This window comes from Pleurodeles waltl, chromosome 6 (assembly GCF_031143425.1).
Source record: "Pleurodeles waltl isolate 20211129_DDA chromosome 6, aPleWal1.hap1.20221129, whole genome shotgun sequence".
In the NCBI taxonomy this organism is placed as follows: domain Eukaryota; kingdom Metazoa; phylum Chordata; class Amphibia; order Caudata; family Salamandridae; genus Pleurodeles; species Pleurodeles waltl.
The window spans coordinates 668423342-668443589 of record NC_090445.1 but is presented as its reverse complement, the minus strand read 5'-3'; the positions used below and the strand labels follow the sequence as shown (position 1 = coordinate 668443589).

The 20248-nt window shown below is 43.6% G+C and overlaps 1 protein-coding gene across 1 annotated transcript in view; it reads left to right on the top strand.

Moving 5' to 3' along the window:
• PIP4P1 (phosphatidylinositol-4,5-bisphosphate 4-phosphatase 1) overlaps positions 1–20248 on the top strand; it is a 193176-nt gene that overhangs the window by 70807 nt on the left and 102121 nt on the right. The window contains exons 2-3 of the mRNA XM_069239066.1: positions 9758–9948; positions 16998–17104. Of these exons, the coding sequence (XP_069095167.1) occupies positions 9758–9948; positions 16998–17104 (298 nt within the window). The remainder of the gene's footprint in view (positions 1–9757; positions 9949–16997; positions 17105–20248) is intronic.

Sequence of the window (20248 nt, the reverse complement as noted above, 5' to 3'; positions counted from 1 at the left end):
TTGCCAAATCTTCGTTACAATTAGCACAGTGCAGCTGATACAGTTTCTGGGTCCCGTTTGGATTTTGGACCACTAAATATCTATTGGTTTTTTTCTGCAGATACAGTAAACAGGCATTGCAGTAGCTCTTAGAAACCACAAAACATCCTCTTTTTTTGGCTGAGGAAGTCAAGGCTAGCCCATACCCTACCTTAACGTAAAGACCATACTTGGCTTCCAGCTTTACAGTTTCTCTTCCGTTGCGCCCGGTGTTTGCCTCATATCTTTTAATTCTTTTGCCATGTTTGTCTCAAGCATGTCTACGGGAGTTCTCCAACCATGCACTACCTATGCTTTCCCCTCTAGTCTCGTATCATAACCTCCAGTTGTTGGAGTACACGTCTGCTGTAATGCTGCTCCTCGTACTCCTGTAATGCTGTTCCTCATACTGTTTGTTCACTTTATAAATTCAACCCTGTTGCACCCCTCCTTTCTTTCCTATTGTAGATTTCCTTTCGGAGAGCATGTAGTTTCATTGGGTTATAAAGCATTCACGATTTTGGCAGCCCAGCTCTGGACATGCCCAGTCTGTTGTCATCCTTATGAAGAAATGGCTTCCACAACTGTTTACAAATCTTATAGTCGAGGGAAATGTCTGAAACGTTGGCTTTCTGCGAAGTGCTTTAAAACACTTGCATTCAACAAATGTTTTAGACTTCCCAACATAGAGGACGGTAGTGAAGGCTTTGTCCACGTATGGTTAGTTTTTCATTCTTACTTCCAAGGGAACGTAGTGAACTAGATCTTTATTTAAAAGGCTAATGAGAACGTGCAGCCTAAAGCCAGACTGACATATTTGTTTTTATTTAGCCAGCGTATGTATGGCCGAAATCAGTTTTGCATGTTTGTTTAGAAGGCTGGGGGTATGTATTCTTCCATAGGCACAGACAATGACATTACATACATCATTTCTATTGCATATGGTCTATCGATGGGCCTGGCATTTGGGCAAAGGCCATTTGTGAGTGTAGTTGTAGGTTGGGGCATGGGTGGAAGGAATGTCCTTAGTATAGCATCGACAAAGACAAATCATTTTTATTTCACAGAGAAGATGGCTCTGCAAATGAATCCATACATTAACAGATAAGGGAACCCCTGAAATGGAAAACCTGGGTACACTATGGCTTTGTCAGTGCATCTTAACTGATGCTAGAAAAAACCCAAAAGAAGTCTTTTGTGAAAAATTTGAGTACATTCGAGAGAGTTTGGTGAACACGGAATATCGTACACAGACAGTTTGCTGCTCAGTAACATAAAACAATGACCGATTTCTAAATCAAGGGACATGTATTGATGTTCATCCGTTGTTGTCAACGATGACCAAGGACATCGTGCTGAGGAGGTTGACTGGGTACTGCGTGTCTGGCTGTGGCTGATCAGTCCGATGCGGGCTCGGAAAGCTCTGCCGCAAGTCGGGCACAAGTGGTCTGCTGAATTGGTTAGCAAAGATTTGGCTTTGAATTTGCACAGTGCACACTTCTTCTGCACCTCTGTAATCCTGCTCTTTTCGTAGGAGATAGTGCCTTTGCTGATACAGCTTCCCCAGGCGGAGAAGTCTTGTCCTAGGATTTCCCGGGAGTCCAGGTCAATGCTAAAGCTCTTCAGAGAGACTTTCAGTGTGTCCTTGAAGCACTTTTTTCTGCCCTCCTTATATGCGTTTTCCTTCCTCCAGTTCACCATCGGACTGTCTCTTGGGGAGACATGTGACACACGTACAAGGTGGCCTGCCCACCTGACTTGGGCTCTCCTCAGCATGGTGTAGATACTTGACAGACCAGCTTGAGAGAGGACAGCTGTGTCTGCCAGGTGATTTTCAACAGCCTTCTTAAGCAGTTCATGGGGAAGAGATTCAACTTTTTAGCACAGCTCTTGTACACAGGCCATGTCTCACAGGCATACAGTAGTGTGGGCAGTATGACTGCCTTATACATCCTCAACTTTATGGACAGATTGACGCCTCTCCTCTCCCACACTAACTCCTGCAACCATCCAAATGCAGACCTTGACTTGGCGATGTGTTCACAGATCTGGAGAGTGTGCTGCCAAGGTATGTAAACTTGTCAACAGCCTTCAGGATTTCTCCTTCAGCGGTGATAGTTGGTTCCGTATACGTCCTCTACAGTGCACGCTGATGCAGTGCTTCAGTCTTCTTGGTACTGATTGTGGGGCCGAAATTTCTGCAGGCAGTGGAAAAACGGTTCCTGCTCTGCTGCATCTGGGCCTTTGTGACAGTGTTGAGTGTGCAGTCATCTGCGAACTGGAAATCGTGCACAGAGTCTATTCGGCCTATTGGTATTAGGTTGATCTGCCCCCAGGGGGGCAGAAACCTCTAGGCGCCAGGGCAAATAGTTTTTTTGTGTTTTTTTTTTTTTGTTTGTTTTTTTAGAGATGGGGAGCGACCCATCAGGCAAGGGTCGCTCCCCTGGGGGGCAAATTGTATTTGCCCCCAAGGGGGGCAGAAACCACAAGGCACCAGGGATCTTTTTTTTGCGCCGTCACGCAAGGGGAGCGACCTTGTAGGCAAGGGTCGCTCCCGGGGGGTTGGGGGATGGGGGACAGATTTATTTTAGGCCATTTCTGCCCCCCCCCTGGGGCCGGCTGAGCTAGAGGCCAAAATCCACAGGTAGGCACTGTTTTCTATGAAAAAATGTGATGTGTCCAAGTTGTGTTTTGGGCCATTTCCTGTCGGGGCGCTAGGCCTACCCACACAAGTATCATTTTTATCGGGAGACTTGGGGGAACATAGAATAGCAAAACAAGTGTTATTGCCCCTTGTCTTTCTCTACATTTTTTTCCCTTCCAAATGTAAGACAGTGTGTCAAAAAGACGTCTATTTGAGAAATGCCCTGTAATTCACATGCTAGTATGGGCACCCAGGAATTCAGAGATATGCAAATAACCACTGCTTCTCAACACCTTATCTTGTGCCCATTTTGGAAATACAAAGGTTTTCTTGATAGCTATTTTTTACTCTTTATATTTCAGCAAATGAATTGCTGTATACCCGGTATACAGTAGAATGAAAACCCACTGCAGGGTGCAGGTCATTTATTGGCTCTGGGTACCTAGAGTTCTTGATGAACCTACAAGCCCTATATATCCCTGCAACCAGAAGAGTCCAGCAGACGTAACGGTATATTGCTTTCGAAAATCTGACATTGCAGGAAAAAGTTACAGAGTAAAACGTAGAGAATTGTTTTTTTTTTTGTTACCTCAATTTCAATATTTTTCTTTTTCAGTTGTTATTTTCTGTAGGAAACCCTTGTAGGATCAACACAAATTACCCCTTGCTGAATTTAGAATTTTGTCTACTTTCCAGAAATGTTGCGGTTTCTGGGATCCAGCGTTGGTTTCATGCCCATTTCTGTCACTGATTGGAAGGAGGCTGAAAGCACAAAAAATCGTAAAAATGGGGTATGTTCCAGTAAAATGCCAAAATTGTGTTGAAAAATTGGGTTGTTTGATTCAAGTCTGGCTCTTCCTAAAAGCTGGTGATTTTAGCACCCCAAGCCCTTTGTTGATGCCCTTTTCAGGGAAAAACCACAAGCCTTCTTCTGTAGCCCCTTTTTCCCATTTCTTTTGAAAAAAACTAAATTTTCACTGTATTTTGGATAATTTCTTGGCCTCCTTCTGGGGAACCCACAAAGTCTGGGTACTTCTAGAATCCCTAGGATGTTGGAAAAAAAGGACGCAAATTTGGCGTGGGTAGCTTATGTGAACAAAAAGTTATGAGGGCCTAAGCGTGAACTGCTCCAAATAGCCAAAAAAAGGCTCGGCACAGGAGGGGGAAAAGGCCTGGCAGCGAAGGGGTTAAAACAAACTAGGACTCACTACAGGGCGGGGGCAAAATCATAATCTCTCCCACCATTCAGTGTCTTTTTAAGCTCTCTAATGGCTGGAGCTTTTACTTTACAGCTGGGAGTAGGTTGTGTTCTAAGGGCCACATTGTAATACTATTCTAACAGGCCTGCTAGGCCTGTAAATGTGTAATCCTCTATGCCCTCTGGGGGCTGACTGTATGGTTACACTGCAGTGCTCTCTGCTTTTTTTCTTTTCATGTGGTTGTGCCCTGCGTGAAGTGAGCGTCGTGACGATAAAAGGCGTGCGGCCACTTTATTCGCCGCGCCTCCACTGTTAGCATTTTTGTTGCATTTTGGTTTCACTTCGAAATATTGCCTTTTCTTTCTACAGGTGGCTTTTTTTTATCGTACGACCTATAAGCGCGTCTTTTATCAGCACAGTGTTGGGTTCCGTACTTCATATTTCATGAAGCGCAGCGGGCGTAGAGTGAGCGCTGTGCTGATAAAAGAAGGCACGCGGCTGCTTCATTCGCTGCACCTCTGCATTTTAGCCACTTTCAAAGATTGCCTTCTCCTTCTACAGGTGACTTTTAATGGCACACTCTATAATCCAGGGCAGCGCAGGATTCGAAAGTTCTGTAACATGCTTTCTATTTCACATCAAACATCTATCACAGTGAGACCGCGTTTCTTTGCTCAGATGCGCTGTGACGTCACCCCATTCCACTGTGAAAGGCTGGTCTTCCACAACTGGTTCTTGTTATGGCAATTCCAGTTTGACTCCAAACCTTGTTCCGATAGTCAGTGCAGTACATTGCTTGTTTGCCAATTTTCACTTTATTTTGCAGGTCTCTTCAGTGGATAAACAAAGCAGTACTCTGCCTAACGATTTCATCAACGTGCATTTGAAATTGCTGTGTGAGTTGCCACAAATTCTAGCCATTTGCAGGAAGTTGCTGCAACAGCGCCAAGAAATGACTTTGTTTCACAGCCAATAGAAATTGTGCAGTGCTGGCTTGTCTTATTTTTTTTTTTTTTTTTTTTTTTTTATCCTGCAGAAAGGTTTTCTGCAAACAACCACAGCAATAGGTCACCTGAAATGGAAAAGAAAAAATGGTGGGAAGAGGTTAACAAATCAGTAAATACAGCTGATACACAGCACTTGCACCACCTTCTACTTGATCCTTTTCGGAAATGCTTTCACCTGATAATTAAGCCACATTAAAATAGGGTGTGCACATTTCGGAAACACTCATTACTGGTTACAAGGACTAAACCGTTTGGAGTAACGTCAATTTAATGGTAATTAAAAGATTTGTGATTCCCAAAGCTTGTGCTTTAAAAAAAAAAAAAAAATAGCCATGATTGTTGAGATCTTTATTTGGTACACAAAGCCTCGTTGAGACTTGCATATTATATATATATATATACACACACACACACACACACACACACACACACTCAAATTTTACAATTACCATTTGGTGATGTCGTCCGCTATAGAGTTGTTTCAAACGTGCATGCGACAGGAGCTATAAAGTAAATATTTCAAGCATGACTTCAAATGTAATAGACTGTTTTGGACTGTAACGCACACAGCTATGTTTCAACCCTGGTGTAGCCTTACAGCTAGTGAACTTGCAACAAGGCAGTATGTAGCTGATGTGTGTCCATCAACAGCGTTCCCTTCCAATAGTCAGGGCTCGAAAAATCTACTCGACAACTCGCATTGGCGAGTCTTATTTGATCAGGTCGAGCTATTATTAATACTTACTGGTCCCTGCTGGTGAGTTGACAGTGAACAGGTGTTCTGTTCAGTTGAAAAATGGAAGGACAATAAAATATGCCTTTAAATCTTGTTCCTATGTCACATTTTCTCTGTGTTCAAAGACAGGGGTCAAAAGTCAGTTTTTGTTTTTACAATTAACTTTCCTTCTGACTGCAGAGTTCCAGGACTTTGTAAATTGAACTGTGTGACCTGCTGCTTAGAATGTAAAATGTCAGGTTTTACCTACCACACAACATTTAAATGACTAAGTCAACTGTGCAGACATACCTAAATATATTTCAGTCGTTGTGAAAGCCCTTTTTTATAGTTCTTTGTGATGAAAAAATATTTTAATAGGATGAAAACAAATCAGAATACTTTAGATGTTGATGTGCAAAGGATATGTTTTCTGAAACCCGATTTTCACAGATTAATACACTATATAGTTTTAGCAGTAAAGCTGCAAGTTAGTGGAGAGGTTTTTGAACATTTCTTGGAAAGTTATGTGTGTAGATGACAATATGTTACCACATCATGGTTTAGAAATATATGTATTAAAATTGAGTGTTTAAACAAACTGAGAAACCTGCCCTGGTGGCAATGTTGTTAGTAAACTAAAACAAAATTCTAGGTTATGTGGGATAGACCGCATGGGTATGTGGGCTAAATCCTTGTGACGCATGCAACAAACATTAGTCTACTTAAAAAGGAGGTTTTTTTTTTTTTGGTACTGTAGAAATGCTGAGCTCACTTATTTGAATGTGCAATCATATGTGAGAATTCGAAAAAGGCGACTCTGTAAACTATTTGCCTATGATCACACAATTTGAGACCCGTTTATAGGTTAAGTACATTAGTTAGGTCGATTAGATTATTTAAGTTACTTGACCTGAAGGTCTAGTAACATTTTTATGATTTTTCGAGCCCTGAACAGCGTTCCCCCTCCTCCACTGTGTGTGCGAGGCAGCCATTTGCTGACTCGGAAGAATGACACTGCTTTTTGTTTTGTTCAGGACAGGCCATTTTTTTATACTTTATTTTATTGTGTACAGGTTTGCATTTTATTATAGTGCACTGTAGTAGCATACTCCTACATTACAGTGAATGATACCTCGTTCCTGCAGCCCCTCACTGAAGCTGTTACTGTGCTGTGTGGAGTCTTTTGTGCACCTCAGAGATCCCTTCCCCATCCAGCCCTAAGCTCACAGCCTACCCTCCCTCCTCAGGTTTATAAACAATACTTTTACAAACAGCCGTGAGTGACTGCCATATCACTGCTCCTGGGCCATCTTCTGCTCACTTCACATTACAAGGCCTTAACTGACAGGTATTGCCTTATTTAAAGCATCTGCAGAAGAGCAAGGCTGACATTTCTGCCCTGCATAAATAATGTGATCTGGTTTTAGTGATTGATCAAAAATATCATGTGATTTGGGGAGAGTGACTTTATATCCATGACTCACTTGTAGATGATGTCCATTGTTATGGGAGAGCAGGGGCTTCAGCACTAGGACTCCTTTTCCTGGTTCCAATCTTTCCTTAGTATGTGATTTTTCTCCTACCATAATTTGCATGCCTTCCCCTCCCCGCCCCTTTTTGATGTGGCCCCTGTGTAAGGTGATGCATCGTGTTTTTATTTATTTATTTTTATTTCAGCATTTCTTAGAAGAGCCTGCGACTTTAAAACATGTTTATTTTAAATAAACACTATAACGTTGGCAGTCCCTCCCCTTCCCGGCACTTTGGAATCTTATTCTCTTCTTTTCTCTTGTGTGGTCTGTCCCATCTCCGCTTCCTTCAGGCCTCAGTAGGCAGAAGGTCCTTGTGACTGTAGAGCCATCACTGGAGGTGCCTGGACCGGCCATGGAGTCTGCGCCCCCCTCTCTTCCGCTGGTTCAGAGCTTTCTGGTACATGTCCACCCAGAGCTATTCCGATTTATTTTAGTGGGCCATTGCAGCAGCAATTCACTTTATATTTTAAAGTTAAGTACATTGGTCACAATGTGTTGCGTGGCAAAACATTTATGAGGTCCCAAAGGCAAGCGTATTGGCTATACCAATGCTTATTTTTTACTAGAAGCCAGTGGAGCTCCTCTAGGGCTTTCAATACGGGGTCTAATTTTTTAATGTTTAATAAGGTGGGATGCTGCATTTTGTACACTCTGTAATTTCTTGAGAGAAGCCGGCTGCATGCCCAGGTAAAGAGCACTGCAGTTATCCAACCTCGATACGAGCAGAAAGTTCACAACAGTTTTCTGGAGGTCTACAAAGAAAAAGGGCAAATCTTTTTTAGGATTTTAAGCTGGTAAAAACGGATAGAAAGTAGGTTATTTATTTGATCAGAAAAGATGAATTTGAAATCCGATAATACTCCAAGATTCCTTACTTTTTGAACTGGGGTGGGAAGAGAACCTAGATTCCCTGGCCACCAAGTAACATTCCAAAAGGTGGTGTCCCTCCCAAACAGGAGTCCCTTGTTTTTTCCAGAGTTCAACTTGAGGCAGTGGTTTCACATTCAGGTGACCACTGCTCACATACAGTTGTTGAACCTCAGTGCTACCTTCTCGATGTTACTGCTGATAGATACAACTAGCTTTTTCTTTATTCTTGGGTTTCTCTGCATACAGCGGTCTCAGCCACCCAGCATCCTGGGGTTTGCACCTTGTCACACTTTATCAAGAAAGGCTTTCACATTTGATGCTCTTTCATCAGTTAAATTGTTACAAAAATATTCAACATCCAACACACACTGCACTCCCTAATAACTAGTTTAAAACTTGTATGGGCATTAACACTCTATTGCATCTTGTGCTGGCATTCACCAAGAAATGCTTCATCTAAATTGGGTATAGCAAAAAGGACTTGTCCAGTGTACATACACCTTCGCCTGTAAGTCTGTCAACATGTGGAGATGACCCACCACACGTTTTTACTCCTTTTTTAAAATAAAACTTAGCATCTGCATTCACGCATGGGATGGCGCTAAAGAAGGCTGTGTGTGCGCAATTTCCCTTCTTGATGAAGTGGACATTGGTGGCTTCATGCCAGGTGGGATGGTGGGGTTGTGGGCATGTTGGAGGGGAGACTACCAGACAGTAAAATAATATTAGAGACCCAAGAAACCATATGACTTGGAATAATCAGCTTCTCCTTCTCAGGACTATATTCACGACCCGGAGTTTCCTCCGCTTCTAAATGGTAAAAACCAGTTTAACCTTTTTTTGTAGTAAATGGATTAATTGGGGCATTCCCTGTCAAATAACCCTCAGAGGCATTAGTTGCTGCAGTCCAGCCATCGTAAAAGCTCTGTAGGAAATATCTTCCAGACCTCCACAGGGATGCTGATGCCTGCTTATTGGGGCACACTGACTACCTAGTGACTTAATCTTTGGAATCCCGGAACCTTTACCTCTACTTAGGCCTTGAATTTCTTCCAGATGAAAACCCTGGCTTCTCCCTGTTTCTAGAAGGTAATGACCCTGTGCTGGACAATTAGGCTCCCAGTGTCAATAGGGAAGCTAAGCAGACCTGGGCTGTGTGACTAGCAAAGCCTTAGCCCTACGGCACTGTGAACAGAACAGCCCTTAACAGACCTGCCCTTCCTACTACTAAGTCCTCATCTCCTACAATAGTGTTGTGTATACCAGAGCATTTTTCTCCACTATCTAAAAGACGTGGATCCACATACCCACATGAACACTTTGCACTTGCTTTATGGAACTGTGATTGCCTAGGTACTACTTCAGGTTTTCTGCTTGGCATGAGATTTTATCTTGATACAAAAGTGCCTTTTTAGGGAGTCACTATGCTGGCTAAGTGAGAAAGGGCCTAATTGTTAAGTATAGCTGTCTCTTACCTGTTAAGCTGAACTGTAGCCCATGGTCTAATGATTGTGTTGACTGTGGAACCACTTGACCAAAATATGTGATAATGTATATAAATGTTATTGTGTTTTAGTTGGCTCCCTTTGTTTCTAAATCTATAGTGATTGCAAACATGATCAGATCAGATTAAGTGTGATCTAAAAACATGAACATATAAGGCATGGACCTTTGCAACTCTATCTGTTTTCTTCTCTCAGATGGTGCCCAAAGTGTGTGGTTCTAGAAGGAAATGCTTTGTAAAAGCTATTTTTTTTTCTTTCTTTAAGGGTTTCCCCCTTTCCCTGAAGCTCACTCCTCAATGGTGCCTGGCGAGGACCCTCCTCCCTATTCACCGATGACCAGTCCAGATAGTGGCAGTGCACCCATGATCACCTGCCGTGTCTGCCAGTCACTCATTAATGTTGAAGGAAAGATGCACCAGCACGTGGTGAAGTGTGGTGTGTGCAACGAGGCAACGGTGAGGATACCCTTTGGTGTGAGAATGTGGTGTTATCATAGCATCCTCTAAGGCGTACATCTTACATATGTTAGCATTACTACATTTGAAATCAGCAGTATGGCCCTACCCCTCTGAGGCTAGTGTTTTGCCACCTTCTTTGTAGTGTCTGGCTTTTAGCTTCTAGAATGCCTTTTCCATGTCTCCCACCCTCTTTATGCTGCCTCATAACACTTACACTCACCATCTCGAAGTCCATTTCTTTGAACTAACCCTCCTTTCCAGTCTGGTCTGTGCCATAGTCTATAGTCTGAGTTGGTTACGCCTGCTTGAGGACCTGATTGTTCACCTTTCTCCGGAGCCCTGCCTTTTCCCTGGGGAGCTTGACATTTTGCTGTTTCTCAATGGCACATCAGGGCCTGTATGTTTACCTGCATCCGAGGCTGCCTTTCACCCTACTCTTTGGCCTCGCCACTACAGATCTTAATTCTCACGTCACCGGTCTCTGACATGTCATATCACTTATCTGTTTCACTAAGTAGGACCTTTTTGCCACACTGAGTGGCTTCCCTTAACAGCACGTACTTTCAATTGTATAACTTTTTGGAGATTGCTGCTTCAATTGCATGGTTTGCTTTCTTTCATAACTGAGCACCGGCCTCATTACCCTCCCAGACTTGCTGCGGTATCATTTAATCTCAAAGATAGGTCTTTTCACCCAAATTATTATTATTATTTTTTTTTTAAGCACCATACTGGAGATGCCTTATCAACCTACTGAGGCCGGTCATTCCATCCCTTGGGATAATCTGTATGTTCGATGGCATCTGTCGCTGTAGATACGCATGTTCTGCAATAGCTCGCCATCTGGTGTTGGGCCGGAGTGTTACAAGTTGTTTTTCTTCGAAGAAGTCTTTCGAGTCACGGGACCGAGTGACTCCTCCTTTTGTCTCCATTGCGCATGGGCGTCGACTCCATCTTCGATTGTTTTTTTTCCGCCATCGGGTTCGGACGTGTTCCTGTCGCTCCGAGTTTCGGAACGGAAAATTAGCTAATTTCGGAAGATTTTCGTCGGTATTGTTGCGTTCGGGATCGGCGTACTTAGATTCCACACCGCATCGAAGATCGAAGAGCTCCGGTGCCCTTCGGGGTAGTTTTTTCGATCCTCCGTCGGGGCCTGGTCGGCCCGACCGCGTGCTGAAGAACGCCGATGGAACGGACCCCGTTCCGTTTCTGCCCCAAATGCCACAATAAGTACCCTTACACAGACCAACACTTGGTCTGCAACCTGTGCCTGTCACCTGAGCACAGCGAAGACACCTGCGAGGCCTGTCGTGCGTTCCGGTCCCGAAAAACACTCCGAGACCGTCGAGCCAGAAGACTTCAAATGGCGTCCGCACCGACAGCCCAACGGGAGTTCGAGGAACAGGAAGAAGAAGGTACCTTCTCGATCCAAGACTCAGACTCCGAAGGATTCGACGACACACAAACCGTGAGTAAGACGTCGAAAACCACACAAAGAAACATTTACAAGGCCCAGGGGACGCCACTGCCACCAGGCCATGGCTCGACCCATAAATTCGGTGACCGACCGTCGGCACCGAAAAAGGCCCAAACAGTGCCGAGATCGTCCGACTCCGGTCGAGACACCGGCACGCAGCCTTCTCGGGACCGAGAAAGTGCTGGAGACAAGCCTCGACACCGAGATGCCGGTGTGGACACGGCTCGACGCCGAGACAGCGGCACCGAAACAGATCGACGCCGAGAGGTTTCGGCCCCGAAAAGGAAAAAAGTCACCTCGGAGCCGAAAAAACACGCAGACAAAGTTTCGATGCCGAAACAAACTGCAAGCGACCCAGCTTCAGGCTCTTATACAGAAGAGCACTCGCTAACCTCCCAAATGCAAAAGCATAGGTTTGAGGAAGAGCTACAAGCAACTGATGTGGACCATACGCAAAAGCGTATCTTCATTCAGCAGGGGACAGGAAAAATAAGCACCCTTCCCCCCATTAGGAGAAAGAGAAGGTTGGAGTTCCAGACGGAACAAGCACCACAACCAAAAGTGGTGAAAAGAGTTACACCACCACCCTCTCCTCCGCCCGTGATTAACGTTTCACCAGCACAAACTCCATCACACTCCCCAGCTCACACCACCATGAGCCAGGGTGACCAAGATCAGGACGCATGGGACCTATACGACGCCCCAGTGTCAGATAACAGCCCGGAGGCATACCCTACAAAGCCATCTCCACCAGAAGACAGCACCGCGTACTCTCAGGTGGTGGCTGGAGCAGCACAATTTCACAACGTAAGCCTCCACTCAGAACAGGTCGAGGATGATTTCTTGTTCAACACACTCTCCTCCACCCACAGCTCATACCAAAGCCTGCCTATGCTCCCTGGTATGCTCCGGCACGCAAAAGACATATTTAAGGAGCCGGTCAAAAGTAGGGCAATCACACCAAGGATGGAAAAAAAGTACAAGCCGCCTCCTACGGACCCGGTTTTCATCACTACACAGCTGCCACCAGACTCTGTTGTTGTAGGAGCAGCTAGGAAAAGGGCCAACTCTCACACATCTGGAGATGCACCACCCCCAGATAAAGAAAGCCGCAAGTTCGATGCAGCTGGTAAAAGAGTCGCAGCACAAGCTGCAAACCAGTGGCGCATCGCGAACTCCCAGGCACTACTTGCGCGCTATGACAGAGCCCACTGGGACGAGATGCAACATCTCATTGAACATCTGCCCAAGGACTTCCAAAATAGGGCAAAACAAGTGGTTGAGGAGGGACAAACCATCTCCAACAACCAGATACGTTCCTCCATGGACGCTGCAGATACAGCTGCACGGACAATTAATACATCTGTAACTATCAGAAGGCATGCATGGCTCCGAACGTCTGGATTTAAACCAGAGATTCAACAAGCAGTTCTCAATATGCCTTTTAATGAAAAAGAACTGTTCGGTCCAGAAGTGGACACAGCGATTGAGAAACTCAAAAAAGATACGGACACTGCCAAAGCCATGGGCGCACTCTACTCCCCGCAGAGCAGAGGGAATTACAGCACATTCCGTAAAACGCCCTTTCGAGGGGGGTTTCGGGGTCAAAGCACACAAGCCAGCACCTCACAAGCAACACCGTCCACTTACCAGGGACAGTATAGAGGAGGTTTTCGGGGACAATATAGAGGAGGCCAATTCCCTAGAAATAGAGGGAGATTTCAAAGCCCCAAAACCCCTACTACTAAACAATGACTCACAGGTCACTCACCCCCTCCACACAACACCAGTGGGGGGAAGAATAGGTCATTATTACAAAGCATGGGAGGAAATCACTACAGACACTTGGGTTCTAGCAATTATCCAACATGGTTATTGCATAGAATTTCTACAATTCCCTCCAAACATACCACCAAAAGCACAAAATTTAACAACACACCATTCCAATCTCCTGGAGATAGAAGTGCAGGCACTATTGCAAAAGAATGCAATCGAATTAGTGCCAAACACACAAATAAACACAGGAGTTTACTCACTGTACTTTCTGATACCAAAGAAGGACAAAACGCTGAGACCAATCCTAGACCTCAGAGTAGTGAACACTTTCATCAAATCAGACCACTTCCACATGGTCACACTACAAGAAGTATTGCCATTGCTAAAACTACACGACTACATGGCAACTTTAGACCTCAAGGATGCTTATTTCCATATACCAATACACCCATCGCACAGGAAATACCTAAGGTTTGTATTCAAGGGAATACATTACCAATTCAAGGTACTGCCTTTCGGATTAACAACCGCACCAAGAGTCTTTACCAAATGTCTAGCGGTAGTCGCTGCACACATAAGAAGGCAGCAAATACATGTGTTCCCATATTTGGACGACTGGCTAATCAAGGCCCATTCGTTCATACAGTGCTCAAATCACACAAATCAGATCATACAAACCCTCTTCAAACTCGGGTTCACCGTCAACTTTACAAAATCCAACATTCTGCCGCGCAAGGTACAACAATACCTAGGAGCCATAATAGACACATCAAAGGGAGTAGCCACTCCAAGTCCACAAAGAATTCTAAATTTCAACACCATCATACAACGCATGTATCCAACACAAAAGATACAGGCAAAGATGGTATTACAACTCCTAGGCATGATGTCATCATGCATAGCCATTGTCCCAAACGCAAGACTGCACATGAGGCCCTTACAACACTGCCTAGCATCACAGTGGTCTCAAGCACAGGGTCACCTTCTAGATCTGGTGTTAATAGACCGCCAAACTTACCTCTCGCTTCTGTGGTGGAACAACATAAATTTAAACAAGGGGCGGCCTTTCCAAGACCCAGTGCCACAATACGTAATAACAACAGATGCTTCCATGATAGGGTGGGGAGCACACCTCGATCAACACAGCATACAAGGACAATGGAACGTACATCAAACAAAACTGCATATCAATCACCTAGAACTTCTAGCAGTTTTTCAAGCACTAAAAGCTTTCCAACCAATAATAGTTCACAAATACATTCTCGTCAAAACAGACAACATGACAACAATGTATTATCTAAACAAGCAGGGAGGGACGCACTCCACGCAGTTAAGCCTGCTAGCACAGAAAATTTGGCATTGGGCAATTCACAACCAAATTCGCCTAATTGCACAGTTTATACCAGGGATCCAAAATCAACTCGCAGACAATCTCTCTCGAGATCACCAACAGGTCCACGAATGGGAAATTCACCCCCAAATTCTGAACACTTATTTCAAACTCTGGGGAACACCTCAGATAGACTTGTTTGCGACAAGAGAGAACGCAAAATGCCAAAACTTCGCATCCAGATACCCACACAAACAATCCCAAGGCAATGCCCTATGGATGAACTGGTCAGGGATATTTGCTTACGCTTTTCCTCCTCTCCCTCTCCTTCCTTACCTGGTAAACAAACTCAGTCAAAGCAAACTCAAACTCATATTGATAGCACCAACTTGGGCAAGGCAACCCTGGTACACAACGCTGCTAGACCTATCAGTGGTACCCTGCATCAAATTGCCCAACAGGCCAGATCTGTTGACACAACACAACCAAAAGATCAGACACCCAGATCCAGCATCGCTGAATCTAGCAATCTGGCTCCTGAAATCCTAGAATTCGGGCACTTACAACTTACCCAAGAATGTATGGAAGTCATAAAACAAGCCAGAAGGCCATCCACCAGGCACTGCTATGCAAGTAAATGGAAGAGGTTTGTTTGCTACTGCCATATTAATCAAATACAACCATTACACACAACTCCAGAACATGTAGTGGGTTACTTGCTTCACTTACAAAAATCTAACCTAGCTTTCTCTTCCATCAAGATTCACCTTGCAGCAATATCTGCATACCTGCAGACTACCTATTCAACTTCCCTATATAAGATACCAGTCATTAAAGCATTCATGGAGGGCCTTAGGAGAATTATACCACCAAGAACACTACCTGTTCCTTCATGGAACCTAAATGTTGTCCTAACTAGACTTATGGGTCCACCTTTTGAACCCATGCACTCCTGCGAAATACAGTTCCTAACCTGGAAGGTGGCATTTCTCATCGCCATTACTTCCTTAAGAAGAGTAAGCGAGATTCAGGCGTTTACTATACAGGAACCTTTTATACAAATACACAAAAATAAAGTCGTCCTAAGGACCAATCCTAAATTTTTGCCTAAGGTTATTTCACCGTTCCATCTAAATCAAACAGTGGAACTTCCAGTGTTCTTTCCACAGCCAGATACCGTAGCTGAAAGGGCACTACATACATTAGATGTCAAAAGAGCATTGATGTATTACATTGACAGAACAAAAAACATCAGAAAGACTAAACAACTCTTTATTGCCTTTCAAAAACCTCACGCAGGAAACCCAATTTCAAAACAAGGTATAGCCAGATGGATAGTTAAATGCATCCAAATCTGCTACCTTAAAGCTAAACGACAGCTGCCCATTACACCAAGGGCACACTCAACCAGAAAGAAAGGTGCTACCATGGCCTTTCTAGGAAACATCCCAATGCAAGAAATATGTAAGGCAGCCACATGGTCTACGCCTCACACATTCACCAAGCACTACTGTGTAGACGTGTTATCCGCACAACAAGCCACAGTAGGTCAAGCCGTATTAAGGACATTATTTCAGACTACTTCCACTCCTACAGGCTGATCCACCGCTTTTGGGGAAATAACTGCTTACTAGTCTATGCAGAACATGCGTATCTACAGCGACAGATGCCATCGAACTGAAAATGTCACTTACCCAGTGTACATCTGTTCGTGGCATCAGTCGCAGTAGATTCGCATGTGCCCACCCGCCTCCCCGGGAGCCTGTAGCAGTTTGGAAGTTACCTTCAATTATTTATATATGTATCATCTCAACCTTAAATAGGTGCATACTTAGTCACTCCATTGCATGGGCACTATTACTACAATTCAACTCCTACCTCACCCTCTGCGGGGAAAAACAATCGAAGATGGAGTCGACGCCCATGCGCAATGGAGACAAAAGGAGGAGTCACTCGGTCCCGTGACTCGAAAGACTTCTTCGAAGAAAAACAACTTGTAACACTCCGGCCCAACACCAGATGGCGAGCTATTGCAGAACATGCGAATCTACTGCGACTGATGCCACGAACAGATGTACACTGGGTAAGTGACATTTTCATTTTTACACATTATACCCAAGTATGCACCAAAAGCACAGTAACTACGTCCAAGAACCACCTCTGACCTGAATTCTCATTCCATAGTTTTTGTTCTGTTACTCATAGGCCCTACATCAGCAACCACTAGGGCCTTCTGAAACAGCTATAAGTTACAAATCCTCATTACCTCAAATCCTCCCTCAAATCCTCTTTACTCCAATCTCCCTCCCCCCCCCTGCAATCACACTTCCGTAGTATTAGTTTTTTTTTTTTTTTTTTTTTCATCTCAGGGCTTTTCTTAACATAGAAGTCATTAGACTCTTACACTGTTTTATGTTGAGCTGGATCTTTCTTCTGTTTACGTACACGTTTTTACATTCACAGCCAATCAAGAATGCCCCTCCAGGCAAGAAGTATGTGCGCTGCCCGTGTAACTGCCTCCTCATCTGTAAAGTGACCTCACAGCGTATAGCGTGTCCCAGGCCGTACTGGTAAGTGACCTGCTCAATACTATGGCCCGTACAGGGCGAGGGTTGTCCGTGAGACCCTTGTCACAGATCCCACCGTCTGCAGGCTACTTTGGTTATACTGGAATCTTGGCTTTGGTAATATGCTTTTACTGCTCTGTAGTTATGAAGGAGTGCTGAGTAGTCACAAAGACAACATGGTCAAAGCTATGTTAAAAACAAACATCTGCCTTCTATGGTTCTCGTTACAAGTCCTTTGCATTCAGGTATCTTAATGCACAAAAGTCCCCTTTGCTCCACGGACACAGGATTAAGGGAGAACCCCTCGAAAATAGAGAATTGCCAGAAATAGCCCTATTTCCAGATCTGATTCACCTGGTGATTCCTGATTTTGCTTCAGACGTTCATTCTGACATTTCTGTTGGTTTCAGAAGCCAGAGGTCTGGAAGGAAGAAAACTGATCCACAGGTCACTTGAAGCTCATATTTCTAATGGGCTGGTCTTCTTGTTATTGGCCCCATCGCAATAAATTTGCCACTTAAGCGGGCCTATGACTTGTTAAGCAGCTCTAGATTCCTATTTCTCTTTAAGTAACCCTTGGCTTCAGGGCTCGAACATCAATGTGAAAGCTCTGAAGTAGGTAGTGGATGGTCTGGAGTGAAGCACCCATTAAAAACAAGTTATTTTTCTTATACATAAAAAGATCACACTGCAGAATGTACACCAAAAGTCAAACCAGATCTAATCCCAAAGATTAGGTCACGTTGCTCACTTCTGTGTGATCCGGCTGATAAACTTCATAGTAGCCTCTACTGAGACTAAAATCCAAGCGTGCTCACTGCAGGACGATTTGTGTTGAGAGCAGTATTGTAATACATTGAGATGTATCCATCATAAGGGTGCATCTTGATTCATACTTCTGTCATCTCCCAGATTTTGCAGTATGTATTACATGATGGGAGAAGTGGTCAGCCATTCTTTTGGCACACTGATATGGATGGCATGCTGGCAACAATGCATTCTGTGTTGAAATAAATGGCTGCAGGTTTCATGTAAGCTGTGGAATAAATGTAGTGTAGTAGCTCACCACCTTCTGCGGAACTGTACCCAGCCTCACTTGCTAATATAAAGGCAGGTTTATTCAATATTTATCAAGAAACTCAGTAAATGCCCACTCCTCTTTGTAGCAAAAGGGAAATGTTGTTACCATTTAACTTTAAAGCTGAAGGTTAAGTAGGCTATTAAGAAAGTAAGCTTGGTTACAACGTGTGCATGAATAACTCAAAAATAATACATTTCGATAGGTAGTTACAATCTTAAAATTACAGGCATGCAAGCAAAGATTACTTTTTCAAAATTAAATCTTCAATAATATTAATGAATTTCTCCATCTATGTGTGCTATCAACAAGAATGCATAACAGAGACATTTTCTTTCAGAATTTAAAAATAATGCCTATTTGACTTTGCATGATTTTCAGTTTTGACAAAAATAAAACCGATAATTATTACTCTTTTATATAAAGGAAACACGTGAGAAGGTAACTATAAGTTAAACCCTGCAACTTTAGGAGAACCAGGAATTCAGCAATGCAATGTCTCATGTTCTGTTCATTTGTCTGCTGTATAAGCAAAGATCCCTAAACACTGGAGAAATATTTTAGGTAATGCATGTGTTTCACTACCTGTGGTTTTGTTTGAGGCTTTCATCTAGTTGAAGCATTTCTTCTGCATGTTGCATGTGTTTAGCCCTTTTTTTTCTGAAGTTTTATTTTCCTCTCCTGTGTTCAGTCAGCTTATCAGACCCATTGATAAGTATACAGTTTGTGATCAGAAAATTGAAGATTGTGGGTTAATACCCATTTTGGAAATATTACACTCTAGGAGACTGAATGGGAATCAACTTAGGCCATGCAGTGCTTCCTTCTGGGATGCTCCATTTTATCTGAGAGTAACTAGTTCCTTCCCAGCAAAAGGGACAGGAGAGATCACTCCACTTGTTGGGGCCACAACATGGTCACTCAGAAGGTAGGAGCATGCCCAGTACCTTGGTTTTCATCCTCAGCAAAGGCTTGTGTTGAGGACCTCCAAGAAAACAGGAAAAAATGGTGCCTGACACTCAAGCTGATTTAGACCACTGTAAGATCTTCAGGATCCAGCAATTGTCCCTGGTTCCTCCTACAGGCAGACACTTCCTGCAGTGCAAGTTTTCCAGTAGGCCTAAGGCCTGAGCTTAGATAAGTTCCACCCAAACCCAGATGTTAGACTTGACTCTAAGGGGCCATGAGGATTATCACCTGCGAGTTCAAGGCTCTTTCCATAAAGGGCTTGTACAGATGCCCTCTATTGATCTGTCACAGAGCAGATTTAGTGACCTGCTGGAATGTGTATTCTCCAAAGTAGCCTGATTCAGTTTCTTCAGAGTTCGCTCCTATTGATGGCATAACTTCTTCATCATGGTGAGAGTTGCTGCCAAACCCTGTAGCCACATATTTCCTACTCTACAGGCATAGTTCATCTTAACCCCACGTGCTGCCTTGGTGGCTTTATTAAATTAGTTTCTACCCAAGGAGAAAATACAATGGCATGTTTTAATGCTTCAACTAAACATTTTACATGCAATTTGGGAGAAGATTTAGAAGAGTGCAGTGGGAGGTCCACTTTTCCAGTGATGTAATGCTTTGTTTAACTTATGAACTGTGTCTGAGGAACATTTACAAGACAAGACTTGTACAAGACTGCTCATTGGGTTAAGTACTTGGTGCTGAAGTATTGTCTTGCAGATAATTAGTTTGAATCTTAGTGAAGCTAATGTAGGATTTCCTACTTTGAGGTTAATGAATGAAGTACTATATGTGCTTTACGGGATTTAGAAATGTCAAAAATTGCAGTATTAGCAGTATAATACATAAGCAAGTTGTTGTTTGTCCAAGTTTTCTCTAGACTTATAAGGCAGTTGCAGGGATGCTTCAGGGCGAAGCCTGTTTTGAACACTTCATGCACTCCCACAAAAGCTGAAAGTGGCATAACAAAGTAATATACATCATTTGCATATGCACCAAATAAATGGGCAAATATAGAAACCTTTGGAATCTCCACCAGATGCACCCACAACTGAACAGACAATACTGTGTGCTCTGTATAACTCTGCAATGCATATTTCCACATC